General features: G+C 32.5%; 1 protein-coding gene and 1 long non-coding RNA gene across 3 annotated transcripts; one reads left to right on the top strand and one right to left on the bottom strand.

Annotated features, from left to right (window-relative positions):
- Window positions 1–629: 629 nt before the first annotated feature.
- On the bottom strand, window positions 630–8,634 carry LOC130828080 (uncharacterized). The gene is made up of 6 exons (XM_057693872.1): window positions 8,412–8,634; window positions 8,287–8,326; window positions 8,118–8,198; window positions 2,748–2,931; window positions 1,595–1,862; window positions 630–1,028 (listed from the first exon to the last, which is right to left on the bottom strand). The coding sequence occupies exons 1-6, from the start codon at window positions 8,466–8,468 to the stop codon at window positions 822–824; spliced, it is 837 nt and encodes a 278-aa protein (XP_057549855.1). The 5' UTR covers window positions 8,469–8,634; the 3' UTR covers window positions 630–821.
- Window positions 8,635–12,024: 3,390 nt separating this feature from the next.
- LOC130828079 (uncharacterized) lies at window positions 12,025–16,273 on the top strand. 2 transcript variants are annotated; one of them, XR_009047317.1, is made up of 3 exons: window positions 12,025–12,257; window positions 13,731–14,479; window positions 15,605–16,273. It is a non-coding gene; the product is annotated as an uncharacterized LOC130828079 (long non-coding RNA). The 2 variants fall into 2 exon arrangements; XR_009047318.1 differs by having other exon boundaries at window positions 14,287–14,479; window positions 15,605–16,263.
- The last annotated feature ends 5,522 nt before the right edge of the window (window positions 16,274–21,795 follow it).

The following is a 21,795-nucleotide window of genomic DNA, read 5'->3' as shown; positions in this document are numbered from 1 at the left end:
AATCTAAAATTGTAAACCCATTAAAACTCAAAAAATTTAAAGATTGGAGTGAGTAAAGAATTTTTAAGTTCAAATTATAAAATGTAAAATCTAAAAGTAGAAAAAAAAATTAAACATTTATACTAGAAAGGAAATATAAATTTTATATAAATTTTCTAATGTAAAACCAAATCCTCTAATTTATATAAAAAAAAATTAAAAAAAAAATAATCTAAAAAATATTTAAAATAAAAAAGACTACCCACTACAAAAAAAAAAGACGCTATACCGACTAAAAACTTCCGCCTATCCTATTTCAGTTAAAATTTTTCAACTAATTTTTCGATTAATTCGGTGTAGTCAAATTTTTCACCAATCTCTGACCAAATAAGTAGTAGTTGGATATTTCGACTATTTTACGACAGGATCTTGATGTTTGTTGGAAAATTTATGACGGTAATCACTATTGCTGCGTTTACATTTCTTCACCTGACCGGCATTCTCTTTGTTTATGTCGATATTCTTTTTTCTTAAATAAATACTTCTATAAATTTGCTTTCTTAAACATTTTGAGAAGGCAATATACACAAATCCGACCAAAAGTGCTTCATCATTCAGACTCGAAAACTTACAGCCGGCACTAGGTAAGATGATCCGAAAGAGAACTCGATTCGACTTCAAAGTCTTTCCAACATATAAATCGCCAAAACTAATGAATACAATAAGGTTTGGACCATGAACATCTTTGAATTAAAAATTGACGGCCAAAATGCAGGCCAAAATTTTGCCATATGTATAACCGTAAAGTTACAACATATTCATTTAAACATTGATTAACTGTGTTAAACTGAGACCGTAAATAGGTAGACCTTTAGTGCAATTGCCAAAGCTACTTGTAAGAGAAATATGGCAACAACGATAAGAAACCACCTTTCTCCGGCTGATTCAATGTGTGCTTTAAGATTAAGGGCAACAAAGCTTGCAGACATAAACCCAGCTACGCCAGCAATTACCCATCTGAATATATCAAGGGGCACCACAGACAAGCACTGCATCCAAAGCATGCATTAATTAATCAGATTTAATTTACTTATGAGTTTTCGAAAATCTAAGACAAATTCTGCAGTGTTCTTCTACTTTTATTAGATCAAAATCAGGCCCCCCGTCCCCTATTTAATTCATCTGTAAGTCCTATCAAATCCATCTGTACTAAAGCCCGTTCTTTACATTTAAACCTGGAATCAAAGCCCTGTTGCTTACCCTTGCACTCAAGGAAAACATACCCAAATTTAATCCAGGGGTCCAGCCTGGGGGAAGCTAAGGTACCAAGTACCAACTAGTGGACTGTGGTGCCAAATTTTTGTATTCTCTCTACATTAGGTTGAATTCATTTAGTTATATCTCATTCAAGAATGAATATACTGTCTAAACTGAAGTACCCAGAATACACTGCCTCGCTGTAGAAACACAAACTACATAACCACTAATTATAGAGCTAAGTTGCAAACAATATGTTCTACTCTTCCATGATCATGTAATGGGCTATACTTGAACAAGAACATCAGTCATTTTATTTCACAAGGGTGCTTTTAAAGAAAAACCAAAGAGCACTTACCAAAGCAGGAACAAACACAAACAAGGAGTAACCATAAAGGCATAGTAGTTGAACAAAGCCGGATGGTGCAGAGAAGTACTTCAGCACTAAATAAAGGCACAGAGGAACAACCGTCACATAACCATAGAACAGACCCGCGGACCATGTCACCAAGCTTATATCATAATTCCATTCTTTGCTTTGTAGCTTGTGTGAAACATATGTAACAAATGTACCAATGGATGCCGCAATGAATATTAAAGTAGTGCATATCCAAAAAGGTCCATACCTGCCCAACATTTCACAACAGTATATATAGTCAATACTCAATAGCATGAGATGAACTCAAGAACCTAACGTACCAAATCCACAAACAAGGAATTAGGGATAACAATTTCACCAATCTACCTCTTAAAAGGTATACATAAATTATCAAATGAGACGGTCTCACAGTGAGACCATCTCTATTGGGTCGGCCCAATGTACACTTATAGTCTCAAAAAGTGATTACTTATAACCTTAAAGTGAGCACTTACAATTTTAAAGTGATCACTTTTTATAGTCTTAAAGTAATTACTTATAAGCTTAAAGTAATCACTAACGATCTTAAAGTGATCAATTAGAAAAATAGGCTAATTATATGGTTCGTCTCGAGGTGAGACGGTCTCATAAAAGACTTGCTAGAAGGTGTAATGGAAAAACAGAGTTGCAATGTTTAATCATACCCTATATTATAAGAATGAGTAACCCCTCTATCCAAAAATAATTACCCTAATATAACATAATTTGAACTATAGATATGGTAACAGCATCCTAACAGAAATAGTAATGATATATAGCCACAAACGCTGTGGACGATACTGCCTTAGCTCTTGATCTGCCGGCATAAAAACGTGAAGAAACATATCCAATCACCTTACAAAGATTGTGTGAAACTAATTAGCAAATCATACAGATCAAGTACAGAAGTACCAGAGATTAAACATAGTACAAATTTTTCTAACCTTACTGGTCTGCCAAGAAAGCATTTTCCATCTTACTTATAAAACCTTCATATGAGTAGAAAGATTTTTTATTTTCAAACTTGAGGCCCAAACAATGAAGGATGCAAAGTTCAAGTTCACAAAACAGAGAAATGTTTACCAACTCATGCAAGTAATAAAACTGAACTTACAAATCTGGGCTGTTGGAGATTAGTTCTGTGAAAGTCCCTTTCCACGGAAAAAGTGATTCTTTAATCCTCTCCAAGACATCAGAAGTATCAACATCGAAATATGGTTTGTAGGCAGCAACACTGAAGATTCCAAACCAGCCACTTGATTGAGGCTGATCAGAACGAACTGGTTTGGAGAAGGTATCTGAAAGAAAAAAATGTGTAAGGCACGATTACTAAATAGCTTATGACATCTTTATATACTTCAGCAGTCAGCACAGACAAATAAACAACACATGAAGTGTGGGGAAAGAGGCGTACTGCATGAATGATAAAATAAGCAATGAAGATATCAATACTTTGTTGTGAAAAGATCATCCGACTTCATGATAAAGACAACGATAATCCCTTCTTAAAACCAAACTATCAATTCATGAGCAACAGGGGCAACAAAATAAGGTTATTATTCCACTTGTGGAAAAATAGCGAACAGGTTACAAAACTCTGCAGAAAATTTGCGAGGAAGAGACAAATAGTATGAGTTAAAAGTTCAGAACTCATCAAAGAGGTAACTTTTGTATACCAGAATTTCCTTACTTTATATTCTTATTCCCCGCTGTTTTTCCTTTTACGCTTTCTTTAATCTCTTGTGGTAATACACATTTTACCAGAACCCTAGTGGCTAGTGACTAGTGTTACTTTCTCGTCTCAACTTATGGCACAACAACAATGTCAATTGTCAATGACTTAACCACAAAAGACAGGCAATTATTGGCATGAAATTTATGCATTTAGAATTTAAGATGACGAAATCAAAGAAATCAATTGGCTCACGATGAATTCCAAGTAGAATTAGTCAAGAAACTTCTTCAACAACACAGAGAATTGATAAAATGGTCAGGAGAAATGGAGTAAAAGCATACTTAGGCTGCAATTATTTATGATAAAGAAGATGTGCAGGATTGTTCAAACTATAGAGTGTGTTAAAACTTTCGAGTCATAAAATCAAGTTATGGGAAAATAATACTTTAAAAAAAGATTAAGAAATGGGTTAAAATATTAAAGAAACATTTTTGAACAATATCCCAGATAGCGTATGCAAAAGCCATTCGTCTTCACAGATATCTCAAAGAAATATTGCATACAAACAGGACGGCATATTTAATATTACTGAATAGATTTCACGAGTATGGACCCAAAAAGAGAACTATAGAATGACAATGACAAACATGGGTGCATCCTGAAAATGCATTAACATAATAAACTAGGTGATGCGGAAAAAAAGTACTAGAACATCAGCAAGAGGATTGCCCTATTGCAATAGGGTTACATATGGATTATATTAAAACTTACTACTACCCAATCAACCCCATACCAAGTTGGGCCTTATTATAACTTGTAATTTACAAGGAGTATATTGAGAAGACACTAAGTAGCTATTTAAACATGCCTTTACATATTTAAATCTTTATATCGATTAAATATTCATAGCATAAAACATCTAAAAATATATAAATCATTTACTCGTGAAAGTCATAGTCATAGTCAACAACCTAGTAGCATAAAACATTAATTAACCACTCATGAAATTAAATAATTATAAAATGTACATCCATCTAGAATATAATGTTAAATGACTAAAAATCTTGACCCCAACCTTTTTCAATCCCACTACAATTTTTTTAAAAAGGTAAATTGCACTACTATGAACCCGTTACACAACACAAATCGTTCCTCAATCAATAAAACTAGAACAAAATCATACTAGCACTAATTATAGTTCAAAGGGTAAGGAGGAAGATCATATTATGAACATAGTGTAACCAAAATGCAACAAGGACATGAGTGGCAAGTTGAATTGAATACATGTGGGAAATAAGACAAGTTGAATTGAATTCATGTGGGCAATAAGACAATAGTTGCAGTGAAAGGACGGTTAGGAGAACCTCAAGCATTGGTTTTGGTATGTGTGAACCTTGAAATCAACATGAGTTCTACAAATGCGTTGAGGAAGGCCAAACAAGACTTGGATTGGATAAGGGAAAACGGATATGAAAAGTTTGCACTAGATGGTGCAGCATACTAGTGTATCTTTAAATAGTTAAATAGAGGAAAGGATATTTGTGAAAAGCTAGAGTATCAATTTCATTTTATGCAACCGACCCCATCTTTTGAAACTATAGCTTGAGCATAGGATCATTTGTTTTAATATCTCTGATTGGATATGGGATTCATAGAAAATTCATTGTCTTGAGTTTCTTACATGGGTCCTCTCACTCTTAAAATCTAATGTGCATGTGATCCTAATAATTAATATACCAATTCTATAAATTGTGTTCCAATGATTAATAAGCCAGCATTAAAAAGATCAATGAACGATTCAAGTCACAAAATAGGAATTGGAGTGCAATTCACCATTCTTCAAAAAATGAAGGACCAAAAAAACATGGGGCCCAATTTTTTAGGTCCTAGAACGTTATATTTCGAATTGATTACTTTTATGAATTATGAGAAAATAATATATATTAAATTAATATTTTTCACTATCAATATTTAATTAAACTAAATATTTTAAATTTTCAATAAATATGTTATAGCATGTTCAAATAGATATTTAGTGTTCCGTCAATATACTCCTGGTAATTACAAGGTAGAATAGAAGCAAGTATTTATGGTGGGTCTATAGCCCACTTGTCACGCAGATCTTACCTTAAATAAAAAAGTTATCAAAAAAAATTCAAAATGAAATATCATCATAATTGACGGGGTGATTCATATCAACCAAATTAAGCATTATTAAGTTGACGTGGGAGCAGGTTATCCTATTCATTTGCATGTTCAGTCACGTGGGAGTAGGAATAGGGCTCCTTTTAATCTTTATATAATGGGACCGCCAACACTATAGGTTTTTTATTTCTTATTCTTCATTTCATTTTCTTGCTCGCGACATCGCCTTCAAGAATCGAGCTTCTAGAAAAGTGGAGCTTCAAAATTTCAAGTCTTTTAGCAAGTTTTTGTTGCTTTTTTCAATTTGTTTTCTATTTCTTGTGTGATCTTCAAATGGCTCTATTTCTCTCACTAATATTTGGTTGATAAAAAAGGATACAATTCGCGTATCCCATCAACTTGAGTGTGAGAAAATTATTTGGTGATGGTTCATTATCACCTAATGAAGATTCCAAGTAACTAAATTGAAAGTCTAGGTTCTTTACACCATTTTCTATTCCTTACCTCCAAGTCATTTTGGTCGTCCTCATCCACTATTTAAGTCCTCTGAGCTCTAACTTTCTATCTTTCTCATCTATTTGCTACTATCCCATCTTTACAAATGCCAATATTATCATCAAAGATTTCTTTTATTTTTTCCTCAATATTTACAACTCCTAAATCATATTTGATATTATTATTTCTAATTTTTTTCTCGCAATTTATGCCTTCTTGTCCATCAAAGCATTTGAATTTTTGCTATTTTCATCTTCGTTCAATGATTATTTTTAAAAGTCTAATATTCTGATGCTTATAATAGAGTTGGTCTGATGGTCTTTCGATAGAACTTACCCTTTAGCTTTAGGGGCACACATCGATCACATATTATTCCAGTTGCCGCTCGCCATTTTTGTCACCCATACTTAATTCTATGGGTCACATCTTGTTTGTTTATCCCCAATACTCTACAATATGAACCCAAGATATTTGAAGCATCCACTTGATGCGATTTTTATCTCTTCTAGCTTTATAGTATCACTTGTTATTTCGTTTGTGCTATAGTTACACTTCATGTACTTTGTCTTACTCCATTTTCATTTAAATTCTCATGACTCCAACTCTTTTCTGAATCATTTTAGCTTTACCATTTATCATCTCCCTGGTCTCATCTACCAAAACAAAGTCATCAGTAAACAACATGCATCAAGGCATGTCTAAACAACACGCATCAAGGCATATCTTGTATCAATCGAGTAATCTCATCTAGTACATTTTCTAAAAAAGAAAGAAGGTTATGGTCAAGCCTTAATATAAGTTCAATTGTGGTTGGAAAATTTTGTTTTCCCCCTCCACATATCCTAACATTTGTCTGTACTTCTCAATACATAACTTCAACAATATTAATGCACTTTTGGGAATACTTGTCTTCATCAGTGCCCACCAAAGTACTTCTTTTGGCACCTCATTAAACTCATGCACAAGTCTCTTTTTCTAAGCTTATAGTTCTCATCATTTATCACATAAGATTAATTGCTTCCATAGTAAATCCCTTAGCATAAATCCAAATTGGTTCTCTGAGTACATAAAAACATATGTATCCCTATCACTCTTTTCTATAACTTCATAGTATGGTTCATGAGTTTTTCTCCTCGACAGTTGGAGTTATCTTGGATATCTCCATTGTTCTTTTAAATAGGCACTATAGTACTTTTTCTCCTGTCGTTAGGCATCTTGTATGTCCTACAAATCTTGTTGAATAAAATTGTTAGTCAAGTTACTTTAATCATCACTAGACATCTCCATACCTCAATAGTTTTACCATATGGCCCAACAACTTTTTTCAGTTCATTTTCTTCAAAGCCCACTCCACCTCTAATTTTTGAATTCTTCGCCAAAATTCCCTATTTTCATCTAAGAAAGAGATTGTTATATGATGTACAACATTTCTTGTTCTCCATTACATAGCTTCTAAAAATAATCCCTTCATTAACCCTTATTCTTCTTAATATACTTTACTACACCTATATAGTGTCACATGATTCATTAATCTCCTCGCGAACTGCAAATTGAAAAACGCGAATTATGGTCAGTTTTAGGCTACTCTTGGACAAATTTGAGCGAATCGCGAATTTAAAAGGCGAATTAGCTAGCAAATCATGTTACACTGCACCTATATCATTAGTTTTGCTTGGCTCCTCGTTGTCATCCTATAGATATCTTTGCCATCCTATGCAAATTTGAGAGAGTTAGTTCCTTTAAATCACTCTGATTCACTCCGTCCAAACATAATGTTAACCTAGAGGCCAAATTAATTCACTAATGACCTTGAGTCTATAGTTAACACTAATGACTAGAAGTCTAGAACAAATCGATTTTTCAGTTAACACAAACATTGACCTCAACAGGTATACCAGGCACATCTCTAAGTGCTTCGACTCTCAGAAAAGGGGATCCACCGTCATTTCTCAAGAAAAGGCACTTGCAATCATAAAATGACACAATTCGTTTTTGAATCGTAATGACTGACAAGACAGCTGATGGTTTCAAGTTTCAACTATGAAAAGCTCAATTTATAGTTATTTTCTTTTGCATACCAATGTTGCTGATCAATAAAATTCACAAAAATTCAAATAAGGCGGCTAAAAAATATAGCTCAAAGCTATAAGATAGAAGAACTCAATATACCATCAGCATCTCGAGGAGGTCGGGAACCACCAGCTATCTTCCCAGACGCTTCTGATGGAGGAAATGTCTGAAGATTTGATTCTAGCATTCACCACAACAATCCAAAAAGAAAAAAATTAGCAACAAATCTAAAATTAACCATAAATTCAACGAAAGTGATCATAATTACCGGCGAATTGAACGGGAACATGGCCGGAATCTGCAACTGCCTGGAAACAACAAACGAGAGAAAATCAACAAAGATCTGAGAACAAATTCGAATTATCTGGTTAAAAATGGAGGCGAAACATTTACAGGAACAGATCCGGAGACGTTCTGATTTTCAATGGTAGTATAATTGCCGGACATCATCTTTGCGAACAGAGTTGGTAATTGCGAGCGTTGTTCGAGATCTGAAGAGAACTCCTCGACTCACAGTGTCCCACTAAGTTTTACCTTACACTTTTGGACTCGTCATCTTTCACCAACTCGCGTTTTGTTTCTTTCGACCTTTTGGGTGTGAATCACTCTTCCTCATCAACTTGCGGAAGAGTTCGGCAATTTTATTTTTTTTATATTTCGAGATTTTGGGTTTTTCACATGGTAATCACAACTTTTAAAAGCTTTACGCAGTAATACTGAGGTTTTTCAAATTGTTTCACCTTAACTTTTTTCATATAAAATATTAGCAAATTTTAATTTCGATGCTTTAAGGCTGGTGTGCATCTATTTATGCGACTCACTTTTTCAAATTCTATCAGTTTCAACCTTTTCTCAAAACATAAACCCTAACTGTACTGTAACAAGCTCAAAATTCTTAATCTTAATCTTCCGATTAATTATTCCGAATTTTTTCAATTCAAATTCCTAATCCTTTGTTTATCTAATTCAAATCACCTTTAATTCCTAAACCCTTTTCCGATCTTGTAATTTCTTCCAAATATTAAACTTAAAAAAATTATTTTCTTAAAAAATTATTTTATACTACGAAAAGTTAAATTTTAATATTATATTTACGATTTTGTTAAAACGTTACGTTTTAATTTCATTTCCTTAAGCTAACTTTACTACTTATCACTTTAACTTTACAACTTTGATTTAATTATTTTATACCTAAAAATTAACCAAATTTTTATTATTAACTTTAAGTATAGTTTTAACCAAAATTTTTAAGTGAACTATCATATTTTCATAATCAAACCTTAATCAAACTTACCCATTATTATAAAACATATTCACTTGTATAAATTAGAACAAAAATTTGATGAACCAAAATCTTTTCTATAGTAACCCATGATGTTCATTACTTACACAAGCTATCACCATTTCCTTACACAAATTAACCTTCTTCTACACTCCAAACTCTTACACATTCACTTACACACTCCAACTCTTACACATTCACTTACACACTCCAACTCTTATACATTCATTCATACACTCTAAATCACTTATACAAGTTAACCTTCTTCTATACTCCTACCACTCTTTTTCATACAATCTAATGAACTACAAAGTTGTCCAAAATCATTATAAATACCGTCCTTAGCCATGAGATCTTACGCCACCATCATCAAATAATTCTACCATTCTTTCGTATACCTTTGCTTCATTAAAATCTTACTAATTTTATACCTTTTTTATTAGTTGAAGAATCAAATGAAGATAGAGCTTGATCTTATCACTTTTTAAGCCAATAATCATCAACTTTTGAAAAGTCAAGTATTATCATTTTGAAGCTTGGATATCATTTTTGGGTTAATTGAAGATCTATTTATTTGAAGCTTGGAGCCTTGAAGACCTTCTCTTTTGGAGCTTATTTCTTTGAGTTCTTATTTTCCTATTATTATTCTCTTGCTTGGTTTACCACCACCTTTGGAGAAAAATGGTACATTTTCTTAACTCTCTTATTATGTGATATTTATTTATAGTTACTTGATAATATGAAAATTATGATCAACATGATTTTATTAAGCTCGACATGGTCATATTGAAGTCATATCAAGTTTAGTGATATTTTCGTAAAAACAATAATACTTTTGGGGCACTCTAAGAAAAGTTATAAGTACGGAAATTTTTGATTAATATGATAGTGTAGATATATATGAATTTTTATGTGAACTATTATTTTAAGTTTCATGTAGTTAGCTTTATGAACTTTTGCATTGAGAAAATGCTTAAAAATGATATTTAGTGATGTTTTTTGTGATGAAATATTGGTAAATAAAATTGGTGTGAACTTGAAAATTTTGAAAAAGAGTATTTTATAAGTGCTTTATAATAGCTAAAAGTTAGGATATCATTTTAGATATGTTCTTTAAAATTTACTTCATTAAAATAACGTTTAATCGAATTTTCGTTTAAAAATATTGTTTTAATGGGAAGAGGTGTTGAATACTTTCTTAATTATTAAAAATAGCTAAGAAAATATATTACTTAAGTTTAAAATAAGTAAAAAGTTTATAAATAAATTTATAAATAAAAAAAAGTTAAATAAGAAATAAATATTAAATGCGTTATTCTTAACTTGTAACTTTATGAGACACTCTTATAACATGTTGAATCACATGATAACCCTTGGGCAAATTGTCGTGAATCCTACGGACTTTAATTATATTTATAACGATTTATGGCTAAAATGATCGTATTAATTATTTAAAGTAATAATCATGAATTTTATTGGTTAAATAAACTTATCTCTTTAAAAATGATTCCATATCATCTTGATATTTTGATAAAGTTTTTTTATTTTTTATTTTAGACTCAAGTAATTATAAAGAATTATTAATCAGTTTATCAGTAAAATAGTGAAACTAATTTGTTGAAATGCTTCGTTATTTTTCTTGAACTTTTTAGTCAAAAACTCATTTCATTTAGATTTTGGACCCTTAATAACTTATCAGATTATTTTTCATTGTTATCATAGATCCGTTTTACTATTTTACTTAGTTATTTGATAAAATACGTTGTTAAGTATTTAGAAATATTACCCATGACTTTTATGATTATTTATGACATAATATATGACTTAGTTTAGCCTCTGAAATCTTAGTATAATTATGAATATTTATTATTTAATTAATATTAATTTATTAGATAACTAGTAATTTGTTTATATTAAAAGGGTAGAATTGTCTAAATTTTAACTAGTGGAAAGTTGACTTATAAGAATTTAAACTAATTTGGTTTAGAGTCTTGTTTTATATTGCATAATATTGATTGTATGACTCTGATAGTAAGGTAACGTCGAACCATGGACTGGCATGTAAAATCTCAGCGTCTGTGTTAGCCGGCACAGTTAGGGTTTAGGACTACGGCCCTCACCTAACCCATCCTGTGAAGTCTCGAGCATAACAGTATTGAGAGGAGTAACGACTCTCACCACAGTTAGGGTTTAGGACTACGGTCTTCACCTAATCAGACCCTTACATATATCAGTAGTTATTATTGTTGTGATCTTGTGATGTGATATGATGGTAAAGTTATGAGGTTTAATCGAACTTGATTGAATAAGCATTAAGGTTACCCAGTATTTAGTAGCTGTAATCACTACAAAAACTACGGCATGTAGCTACACTTATTTAGGCATGCTTATTTAAGTGTGACAGATTTTTTTTGCAATTCGACTCACTTTTTGCACTTTAGGCTCGATTATCAAGCGTAAGAATAATAGTCTCACTTATAAGCATGGCTACAAGTCAACTAAATAATGTTAAAATGTTATAAATTCAATCACACTAATAAGCGTGGCAAAATGTCTTAATCAGTTCAGCACACTAATAAGTGCGGCTAAAACACAACTAAGAATATAAAAGCGATCAAATCAGTCACACTAGTAAGCGTGGCTAAACACGACAAATAAATAAACCCTCACCCAATACAACGTTATTAATTAAAAAAATTTTAATCTCCCTCTCAGTAACGCATGTTCTACTTCCACACTCGAACACAACAATACTGATTTCCCTCTCTAAAATTCTCACCCTATACCACCGCACAGCAAAAACGATCCCCACCCCTTCTCTTTGACGCCCACAGCAATTTTCCGTCACCCAAACCAGCCCACGCCACCACCAACTGAGTCCCAACCCCACTGGCACCGCAACGACCGATCTGTTTCACCACCAATATCGAGATTGTATCTTGGTCTTCGATTTTCAGGTATTTTCTTCTAGTTTTTGTCCACTATTGATTAGTTTCACTAGCCTCCATATTCTAGTCTTTGTCCGCATTTACCAAAGGTCGTTAGTTGCAAACCCTAGATCGAGATTGTTGTTATAATTTTATTTGTTAATTGCAATTGAGACTGAGTAAGTGTTTTTTTTAATTTGTACAAAAAATTAGATGTTCACTGTTTCATTGTTTCATTTGTTTTTTCTTCATTTTCGTTTGTTGTTTCAAAATTTTAAATCCAGAATAGAGTAAGTGTTTTTTTAATTTGTACAAAAAATTAGATGTTCACTGTTCCATTGTTTCATTTGTTTTTTCTTCATTTTCGTTTGTTGTTTCAAAATTTTAAATCCAGAATAGAGTAAATGTTTTTTTAATTTGTTCAAAAAATTAGATGTTCATTTGTTCTTTCTACTGTATTGATTTTATTTGTTTGTTCTTTCATCATTCCTTTTTAATTGGCATACAATAAGTGTTTCATTTAATTTGTTAGCAATGATTGTATAAGATTGGATCTTTCAAACAAATTGATGTGGCTTAATTATTTGGCATACAACCATAGCAAAAAATTACTTTTTTTTATTCTTTTTAAATAATCTTATTGTGAGGAGTTTTGTTTAACACTTTTTCTTTAAACATAGAGCTTTGTGAAGCAAGTAGTTAGTACCCTCTTATAATGTGAACTCCTGACTAAATTTGAGCTTTTTACCAGTAATTTGTTGATCCTTTAATTATTGGCTATACAAGTTTTTGTGGCTAGGTGATGTGGATCACATTAATTCTGATCATAAGAAATTATTACTGACCAATACTACAATGTAGATATTTAAGCATTCAAATGTGGCATCAAGTTTTTTTAATAGAGGATATGATTGTTAAATGAGCAAGATCTCTTTGTTATGTGGGATTAGCATGTTATCAACAATGTTAGCAATCTTAACACTCAAAGAATGAGCAGTCACTCTACTAACAGCACATATTTTATGTGTTGTAAAGGTGTAAAAAAACTCATTTTGGCCTGTTTCAAGGCATATATCATGCTTTTGTCCAATATTTGGCTTTATGATGACCACGTCTTTTTTGTTACCGCAACACCATTCTATTACCGCGATCGCAACCGTAATCATATTTTCGCACTATGTAGTAAAGTGCACTACTGGATGAAATGTTAGGACTAAGACTTGTTAATTAATGGTTAATTGGCATTTTCTGTTATATTTATTTCTTGTTTGCATTTAAACTGGGCACTGTGAGTCCTGTTACTATCAAATACAACAAGATTTTTGTTGACGCCTTATGAAACAGTAGGAAGTAAGAGTTTCTTTCTTTCGTGACTAATCATGATTACTATATGCGATTTCTTGTTCATCTTTCATATTTATCCTTGTTTGGAAATCATAAGCTAGACTTCTTTGAATGTTTAGTTATGTGAACAGAATTTTGAACTAAGCTTAATTTATGCAGACAATCATTCACAATGCATATGCTTCAATTAATGACATCATGGGCTGTAATTTGTGATGTTTGGTACTTGAAACCAAAACTACAATTACTTAATTTTTCCACCTCCTCTGTCAACCATCTTGGATCTATTTAAAATTCTTTCTACTGTTGATGCTCTATTGAGTGAGTTTCTGATCTTGTTGTATAGTTGATTTTAACTCTTATCTTGCTTGCGTGTTGCTGCTTGTTGCTGTTTGGTACCCTTCTGCTAGGCTTTATGTCTGATTTAATACCATCTTGATGCTCCTGATTGTTTATAAATACAACTAGTGATCTTATCTTGCCCTTCCGTGAGGATCTCAAGGGTTGTTGTGATGATCCTCCATGGCTTTTGGTTCCTTGAGAATCGTGCTTGTGTTAGATGGTATTTCTTTTTTATTATTTAAATGGATTGCTGTTAAAAATATAACAAGTCATTACAAAATTCTATGAATATGAATAATGAATAATGCACTTGAATATGAACAAACTATTGATGTGCTGGTTTATATGTTGTATTGCTTGCTATATTATGTAGAGGAAGGAGCAACTGCTATTGCTGCTGCGCACAATGAAAGGAGCTGGTTTTAGACCAAGAAGATATTGTGTTATTGACTGTGTTGTTGCCCTGTTAGTCCTCTGTCACGTTGCCACCAGGTTGCTTTATATTAATGGGACAATGTTTGGTCTACAAACTGCTTGCTAGTGTATGTGCTTCTGTACATGCAGAGGTACACACCCGCTTGTGATAATTTTCATGAGATTAATTCACTTTAGACACCTTCATTACCATTATCGTAGCCCAATAATTTTGTTTGAGTTGTGAGTTTTTATTTAGGCTAAGCCACTTCAATTTAGGCAATTGATAAGTTTGGGATTGCAACAAGGGCAGAGCCTTGAGCAAATAAGTCACCTGCTTGGGCAGTTCAAGGACCATATTGTTCACCGTATAAAAAAATAAATCAACCAATATTTGGCACAGTTCATTAAATCAATACGAATATGATTGTTCAGTATGTGAGCAGTGAACCCCACCCCTTGGGTCTTGATAAACCAAAATAAAATTCTATGTCAGTACATTAAATGTTATTGCCTTGTGGGTAGTCCCTAGAAAGTCATACCAGCTTCAAGTTCGCAAAATCTCAACTTACTGTGAGCAAAATGATTGGTTAAGTCGTTTCATCCATTCTGTATATTTATTGATCATACATCAGCTGTGGCAGGAGTTAGGAAGTTTATGTACATGGGTCATTGTCGATAGTCTCTCTAGTCTATCTACAAGGCTTTCGTGAATTATATATAAATAGTTGCTCATGTACATTGTAGAACATGATCTTGATTTTTAAAGAAACGGTGATTCACAAAAGAAATTGTCCCGTGTTTCGATCAGGCCAGATATTTATAATTCATTAATTCTTTGGTCTCATATTATGACGGACTATGTCAAAATGATATATTAAATCATGGGCACTATGATGTTTGTATCAGGAGTTTAACGAAAACAACCTCTTTGTTATCACTATCAATATTCAAGGGTACCGTTACGTACATCCGACCACTCCCAATCCCACTTATATTAGAGCCACTTAATGGCATTGTGGTAATAGGATGTTGAGTAGTTCACAGAATTCTGTGCTTAGAAATGAAAATGGATGCAGCCGAACCTATTTCTTCCTTTGTTCATAGCAGATACGCTTCTTGTTGCACTAACCCATCAGTTACCTCTTTATGAGGAAATAATATTCATTTTTTCTCTCACACATAATTTTCATAAATTGTTAGTCTGGTCTGCAGTTCTTGTTGCATTTTAAAGCTGTTTCTTCACTTTTTGAAGCTGTTCGTATTCTGATTTGCAGTTCTCTTTTGCCTCCTGTGCGTGCTCTCCCGCAGATGCCTGTTGCCTGCTGTTTTCCTGCTTAAGTTGCTGGTCTTCAGCTGCCTGCATCTGTGGTTTCTTTTGTTGTCTGATCTGCACAACTTAAGATCAAATATCTGCACATCTCTGATCTGTAGTTCTCTTTGCATTTTCCTGCTGCTGCTTGGTGATCTACACCTATGCAGGTCCCCATACGTATGCAATGAAAGCTGATCAGATGGATAATGACCATACTGCTGGTTTTGCCTTTTGCCCCCTTGGTAGTACAGTTGAGGAGTGTTAATTACTTTGTCGAAGCTTTAGGCATGCTAATTTTGTTCTCATAGAAGAGTTTTGTATTTTAGTAAATGTATAGACGATTCATGTGTAGCTACCCTTGCCAACTGTGGCTTTTTTTGGGTTTTGTGGTTCCTCCTTGTTTGATTGTATAGACCTTTATTCTATTGAATGATATATATATTTATAATATAAAATAATAATAATAATAATAATAATAATAATAATAATTTACCGTCAATATTAGTTAAAAAAAGTTCAGCCACACTTATTTGTGTGGGAAAACATGAAGAAAAACAATGGACTATGAAATCAATGCAGCCACACTTATCAAGTGAGGGAAGTTTTCAATACCTAAAAGTGCGGCTAAAAGGTACTACTAGCCACGTTTATTTGGAACTTTAGCCACACTTATTAGCGTGCCTAAAAATTTACCAACACAAGCACAGACCACGCTTAATGCGGTTAAATGTATCAGCCTCACATATAAGCGTGTCTAATTGCATTTTTAAGCATAGGTAGATGCAATTTTTTTGGTAGTAAATGAACTTCTGCAAGTATTGAGAATGTAACTTAATGGCTTAATAAAGGTCAATAATGAGTAATAACCTTCGATATTGTGCTTGATGATTATTTTGTAAGCATGATTTAACTATCGCATCATAAGCTTGTTGAGGAAATTATACTCGGTTTTATCTATAACAACCCGGCTTACCGTTGACTAAGTAAGTTAGGTCATCACGGGGTTTACTTACCCAAAGAACTCAAATGTCAAACCATAACTCGTGGGGAGGGTCACGAGGTCTAAAACATAACTGTAACAATTAATCTTAAATCCAAAAATCTAAACCAAGGTCCTAAAGTAATCATAAACTAACCATAAAAATCCAAAATAGTCAACATAACCAACTACGACATAATTACTAAAAATTGTTACAGATTCTACAACCTCTATATACATACTCAAATACAACATGTCTTTCCAAGAATACTCTAATCACCTTCGCCATCTCATCGTTCCCGATCGGTACCGATCTGTAAACAATCTAAAAGATGGAAACAACAGGGAGAGATGAAACTGAATGAGCAGAAGCAATCCAAAACAAACATGAAATCAAAATAAAAGATTTAAAAGCAACATTAGTTTCCTAGATCTTTGTGCGTACGGGGAGTCTAGTTTGAGAGGTGCCCCATAGCTCTAAGGCTATCTCGCTCTCCAGTGAAGTAGTCAATATTTGAATGACAACTCGCCTCAAAAACAAGGAGTAGGAGACGATGTCCCACCACTCCGTCAACGACCAACTCGCAAGCCCGATCCATTGACCCATGTAACAATATGGGACATAATAAGTCACAACGAATTTGTCTCAACAATTAACAATTTCAAAACAATTTTATTAAAAATATTTCCAAGAAAAGTAGGTCTAATCAGACCCTTTAAGGGACTGCTACTACTCACCTACAATGTTGTTTTAACGAGTCGAGTCCAATCCACGACCATCAACTAGAAGGCTTCTCGACAAAGATGTATCCTGAAGTATAACAACATCACAACATTATGGAAGACAGTATTTGCAGGAAAATTAAACTTAGGTTTCGAATTAGGCTGCAACTTTAAATATTTTATCGAGGACTTAGCTGCATTGATTTTATTTATGACTTTGATGACTATATTGTACTTATGTTTTTTTATTGTGTTTAAGCAACTCTTATGTTATATTTTCTCAGTTGTAATATCTTTAGCTTATGTTTTAAATAGTTTTAGTTTTTAATGGTTTTTAGCAGTTCGGCGTTTTACACTTCTGCATTATTTATCTTAAATATAATTATTAATGTTAATTATGCATCGAGAGTGCCGCGTCTACTACATCTATCATCTTTCATCCAAATCACATTTTCCCCCTAAATTCAAATATAATACTTGTAATGGTGAATTAGGGTTTATGTTTTGGGGAAAAAAGTTGAAACCGATGGAATTCGAAATGATGAGTCACATAATAGGTGTACATCAGCCTTAAAGCTTCGAAATTAACGTTTACTAATGTTTTATTTGCAAAAGGGTTACGATGGAACAATTTGGTAAACCTCGGGGTTATTGCGTGGATTTTTTTAAAAGTTTTGGTTACCACGTGGAAAATCCAAAACCTCAGGGTTATCACGTGAAATTTTCCATTTTTTTTTAAAAAAAATATTGTGAATAATATAAATTTTTACTATTTTTCTTATAATAATACCAATTTTTGATCAACTATCAATAATAGTAATTTAAAGGAAAGGATGTTTGTCTAAAATAATATCAAATTTTGTTTATAGTAGACTATTTGGCAAAAAATAAAAGGTAAATTGATGGTTAAACAAAGTTGGTATTATTTTAGGTAAAAACACTCATAACTTGGTATTATTCATTGTTAATCAAAAGTTATTATTATAGGAAAATTAACAAAAATTTGTAGTATTCACCATAATTTTTCCTTTTTTTTTCCCTTTGGTTATTGGCATTTAGCTTTTAAGTGCTTTTGGTTGGTCAAATATTTACAAAAGTGTTTGATGTATAGTTTTAAGTCAAATTCAAAAAACTACTCTTTATTACTTTTTTTCATTGGTTTTTAGCTTTTAGTTATCTTTTCTCTAATAAAAAGTCAACATTCAATTTTTAATAAGTTGCTTTTATTAGCGTATTCAAAATCAAATGGTCAACAAATAAAATTAGCTAGTTAAATCAATTGAAAAATTCAACTAGTTAAATTAGTCACTTCAATCAACTATTAACTATCAATCGTTTATCAAACACCTCATTTGTAAATATACTCATTCACTCTCATTATCATTATTCTTGTAAAGGAAAAAATACAATTAATTAGCACCAAGTATTTTTGTGAGTGTTAAGGTTTGTTTAACAGAGATTGTTAGTTGAGAGGCTTGTCTTTGCTATCTAGTCTTCTTTGCGATAAGACCACTCTAATGATTGTATTTGCACTGGTAACAAGGGTTAGGAGGGCTCAGAGATATTCTTCAGAGACCTACTCCAACCCCCTTGTCATTAATATATAAGATGAGTACCTAGCCAACCCATTCCCAAGTGCACTGTGGATCTTAGCATGAAGGAACTTCATTAGGATTCGTTTATGATGTGAGGCCCGAATTAATTCTCTTGTCTCACAAGAGTAAATGAAGTAAATCAATACAAAGATGATTGAATGCAATAGTTTGTTCTCAATAAATACAATTGAGAGAGAAGCTAAGTTCAATAAAAAGTGTAGTCAAAATATCAATACGTTGAGAATGGTTAAAAAGAGTATGTATATCTCATCATGTAGCTATGAGTCTGATGTGCAAATTTTAATTAACTACAAGCGCACGGTGTACGTGTAGCAATACGGGTCGAACTCAGGGAAGCGAGTAAATAGATTCGTTCAGTTTATAACCATGAGATACGGATAAACAAATATAAGTGGGTTGAAAATCTAACACTACTATGAGCAATAATTTAATTGATATAAATGAAACTAGTAAATAAAGTAAAGACAACATCTAATATGAATATAATGATAATAAAGCAAATTTAGGATGTCGGGAATCGCCTAATTCTGACAATCGCCTAATTCTGACATGGAAGTCAATTACTCTCATAATTGTATGAAATTGAGTCTTTAGCATGATTAAACATGATCTAATTAATCTTAAACTTTTGTTCTATTGATCAATATCGGTTTAAGACCTTACTAATATTAATTCTCAAACTTCCGTTTTATTGGTTAAACTAATATGAATTTAACTTAAATATACCTTAATCCTAAATTAATCCTAATCTCAAACTTCCGTTTTATTGAAAAAGTTAATAAAGATATTTAAACTAAGATTCATTAAGCATAGGTTTAATCATAGACCCAAATTTCACACAATAAATCGATAAAATATCATTCAATGCATCAAAATAGGGTTTATCCCTTAACCCTAGTGAAGAAATCTACTCACTAGACATGGTGATGAACATGCAATTAATGATGAATGAAAACCTAATTAAAATACTACACATGAAAATAATGAATAATTTAATGCAAAAAGACAAGTAATAAAGTAAGAAACTTACTAATTGAGAAAAACATAAATGTAATTTGCAATAAAATAAATGTAACGATGGAGTTCAACAATCAAACCTCTCAAAAAAATAAGAAAAAGAGAGAAAACTGAAAATAAACTAAGAAAAACTGATAACTAGAGCATTAGGGCATCTAGGGCACTAAAAGCACAAACAAATGAAATTAACTAATGCATATTTATATTCCAAGGTTTCTAGGGGAACAATCTCCCCAAAAATAACTGATTTCTAATAATAAAATAAAGCTAAAATAAATAAAACCACTAAAATAGTGAAAGAAAACCGTCAGCGGGATATCAGCAGTTGGAGACGAGTCGTAGCTTTCAGGCGATGACTCGTCGCTTTGCTTCTGACGGGCAAACTTTAAACAACCGCCATTTCTTACTCGGTTGTCGGAATGGGACATATGATATATCGTTGGAAAGCTCTTGAAGTCTACTTTCCAATGCCCAAATCTTGCATTAATGCGATCTTTCTATCAAAAGTTATGACCAAAAGAGTGAGCATGTATCAAATTTCACCTCAAAACTTTTGCATTTTAAACACTTTTCAACTCTTTTGCCCATCTTCATTGTAAAACATCTTCAAACGATAAATAATCACCTTAATAAACTCCGTCATCATTAAAACCATAAGAATTATGCTTAAAAACGATCAAAACTGCTTAAAATCAACATAAATAACCAAAATGGGTAAAGTAGCATAACTCTTCAAAATAAGCACGAAATTACTAACAATAACCATCGTTAAGGAGTATAAAATGATATAAATAAGTGCAAATAATTGCACTTATCAGAGTCTAAAGGTCCTAACGGTACCATGGATAATAGAATATTTCTTCTCATTTTGGGGAATCATCTGCATATTCTCAGCAACAATACTTCTCTGTCAACTCATTAAAGTCAATGAGGTATTGTAGCAGCATTGTTCCTCTACGACTTTCATTTAATGCTATGTCCTTTGTGAGACTGATCATTTTTGCGTCAAGATTATCTTTGATGAAAAATTTGTCATTCTCAACATGCATGTTTTATTCGGTCATGCTGTGCTGGTTCTTTTAGATGCTAATTGCTTCTTTGTTGTCGCAATAGAGCTTACACGTTTCATTCTGAGAAAAACCAAGTCCTTCTAACAATTTCCAAAGCCATAAAACTTGACAACTCTTTTTGCAACCTCTAAACTCTACTTCTACACTTGATAGAGCAGTCACTATCTGTTTTTTGCTTTTTCAAGTCACAAGATTTTCATCAATCAGAGTGAAGTATCCTGACGACTAACGTGGATTTTCTTTCATCTCGGTTTCTTACCCAATCTGCATCTGTATAGACTGAGAGATTTATATGATTATTTTTCCTAAAGACAATCTCTCTTCCAATAGTGCCTTGGAGGTATCTAAAGATCTATATCACGACATCCATGTGTTGGATTTGTGGTTGGTGTATGAATCTACGAACTATGCCTACTACATATGAAATATTAGGTCTTGTATGTGATGGATAGTTTAGTTTCCTAACAAACCTTTTGATAACTTCCTTGATCCGTCAACTTAGCTCCTTCAACAATCTGGAGACCATGATTTACCACTATTAGAGTTTTGACCATTAATTCATGTGTGGTGATCAAGAGAATTGTTTATGATTCGTTGTTTGTTGTGTTGTGTTTTGTATTGTTAGTTGTGTGTTATAAATTAGTGAATGCATGAGGTGCATCGGGATAAATTAGTTTGTGTTGTGCATGTTCGCTAATACATGGTTATTAAGTTCAATTATTTAGTTCATCAATTTGTGAGAGGTCAT

This window comes from Amaranthus tricolor, chromosome 12 (assembly GCF_026212465.1).
Source record: "Amaranthus tricolor cultivar Red isolate AtriRed21 chromosome 12, ASM2621246v1, whole genome shotgun sequence".
Taxonomy (NCBI): Eukaryota; Viridiplantae; Streptophyta; class Magnoliopsida; order Caryophyllales; family Amaranthaceae; genus Amaranthus; species Amaranthus tricolor.
Note: the sequence above shows the minus strand (reverse complement) of the source record. Positions and strands in the feature narration are given on the sequence as shown.

Bases quoted from the DNA above. Each gene is read 5' to 3' on its own strand.
- LOC130828080 (XM_057693872.1), bottom strand. From the start codon at position 8,468: ATGATGTCCGGCAATTATACTACCATTGAAAATCAGAACGTCTCCGGA. The intron at 2,932-8,117 runs GTATATTGAGTT...TTTTTCTTTCAG, and splicing joins ACCTCCTCGAGATGCTGATG to ATACCTTCTCCAAACCAGTT. The intron at 1,029-1,594 runs GTAAGTGCTCTT...CTTTGGATGCAG, and splicing joins TTGTGTTTGTTCCTGCTTTG to TGCTTGTCTGTGGTGCCCCT.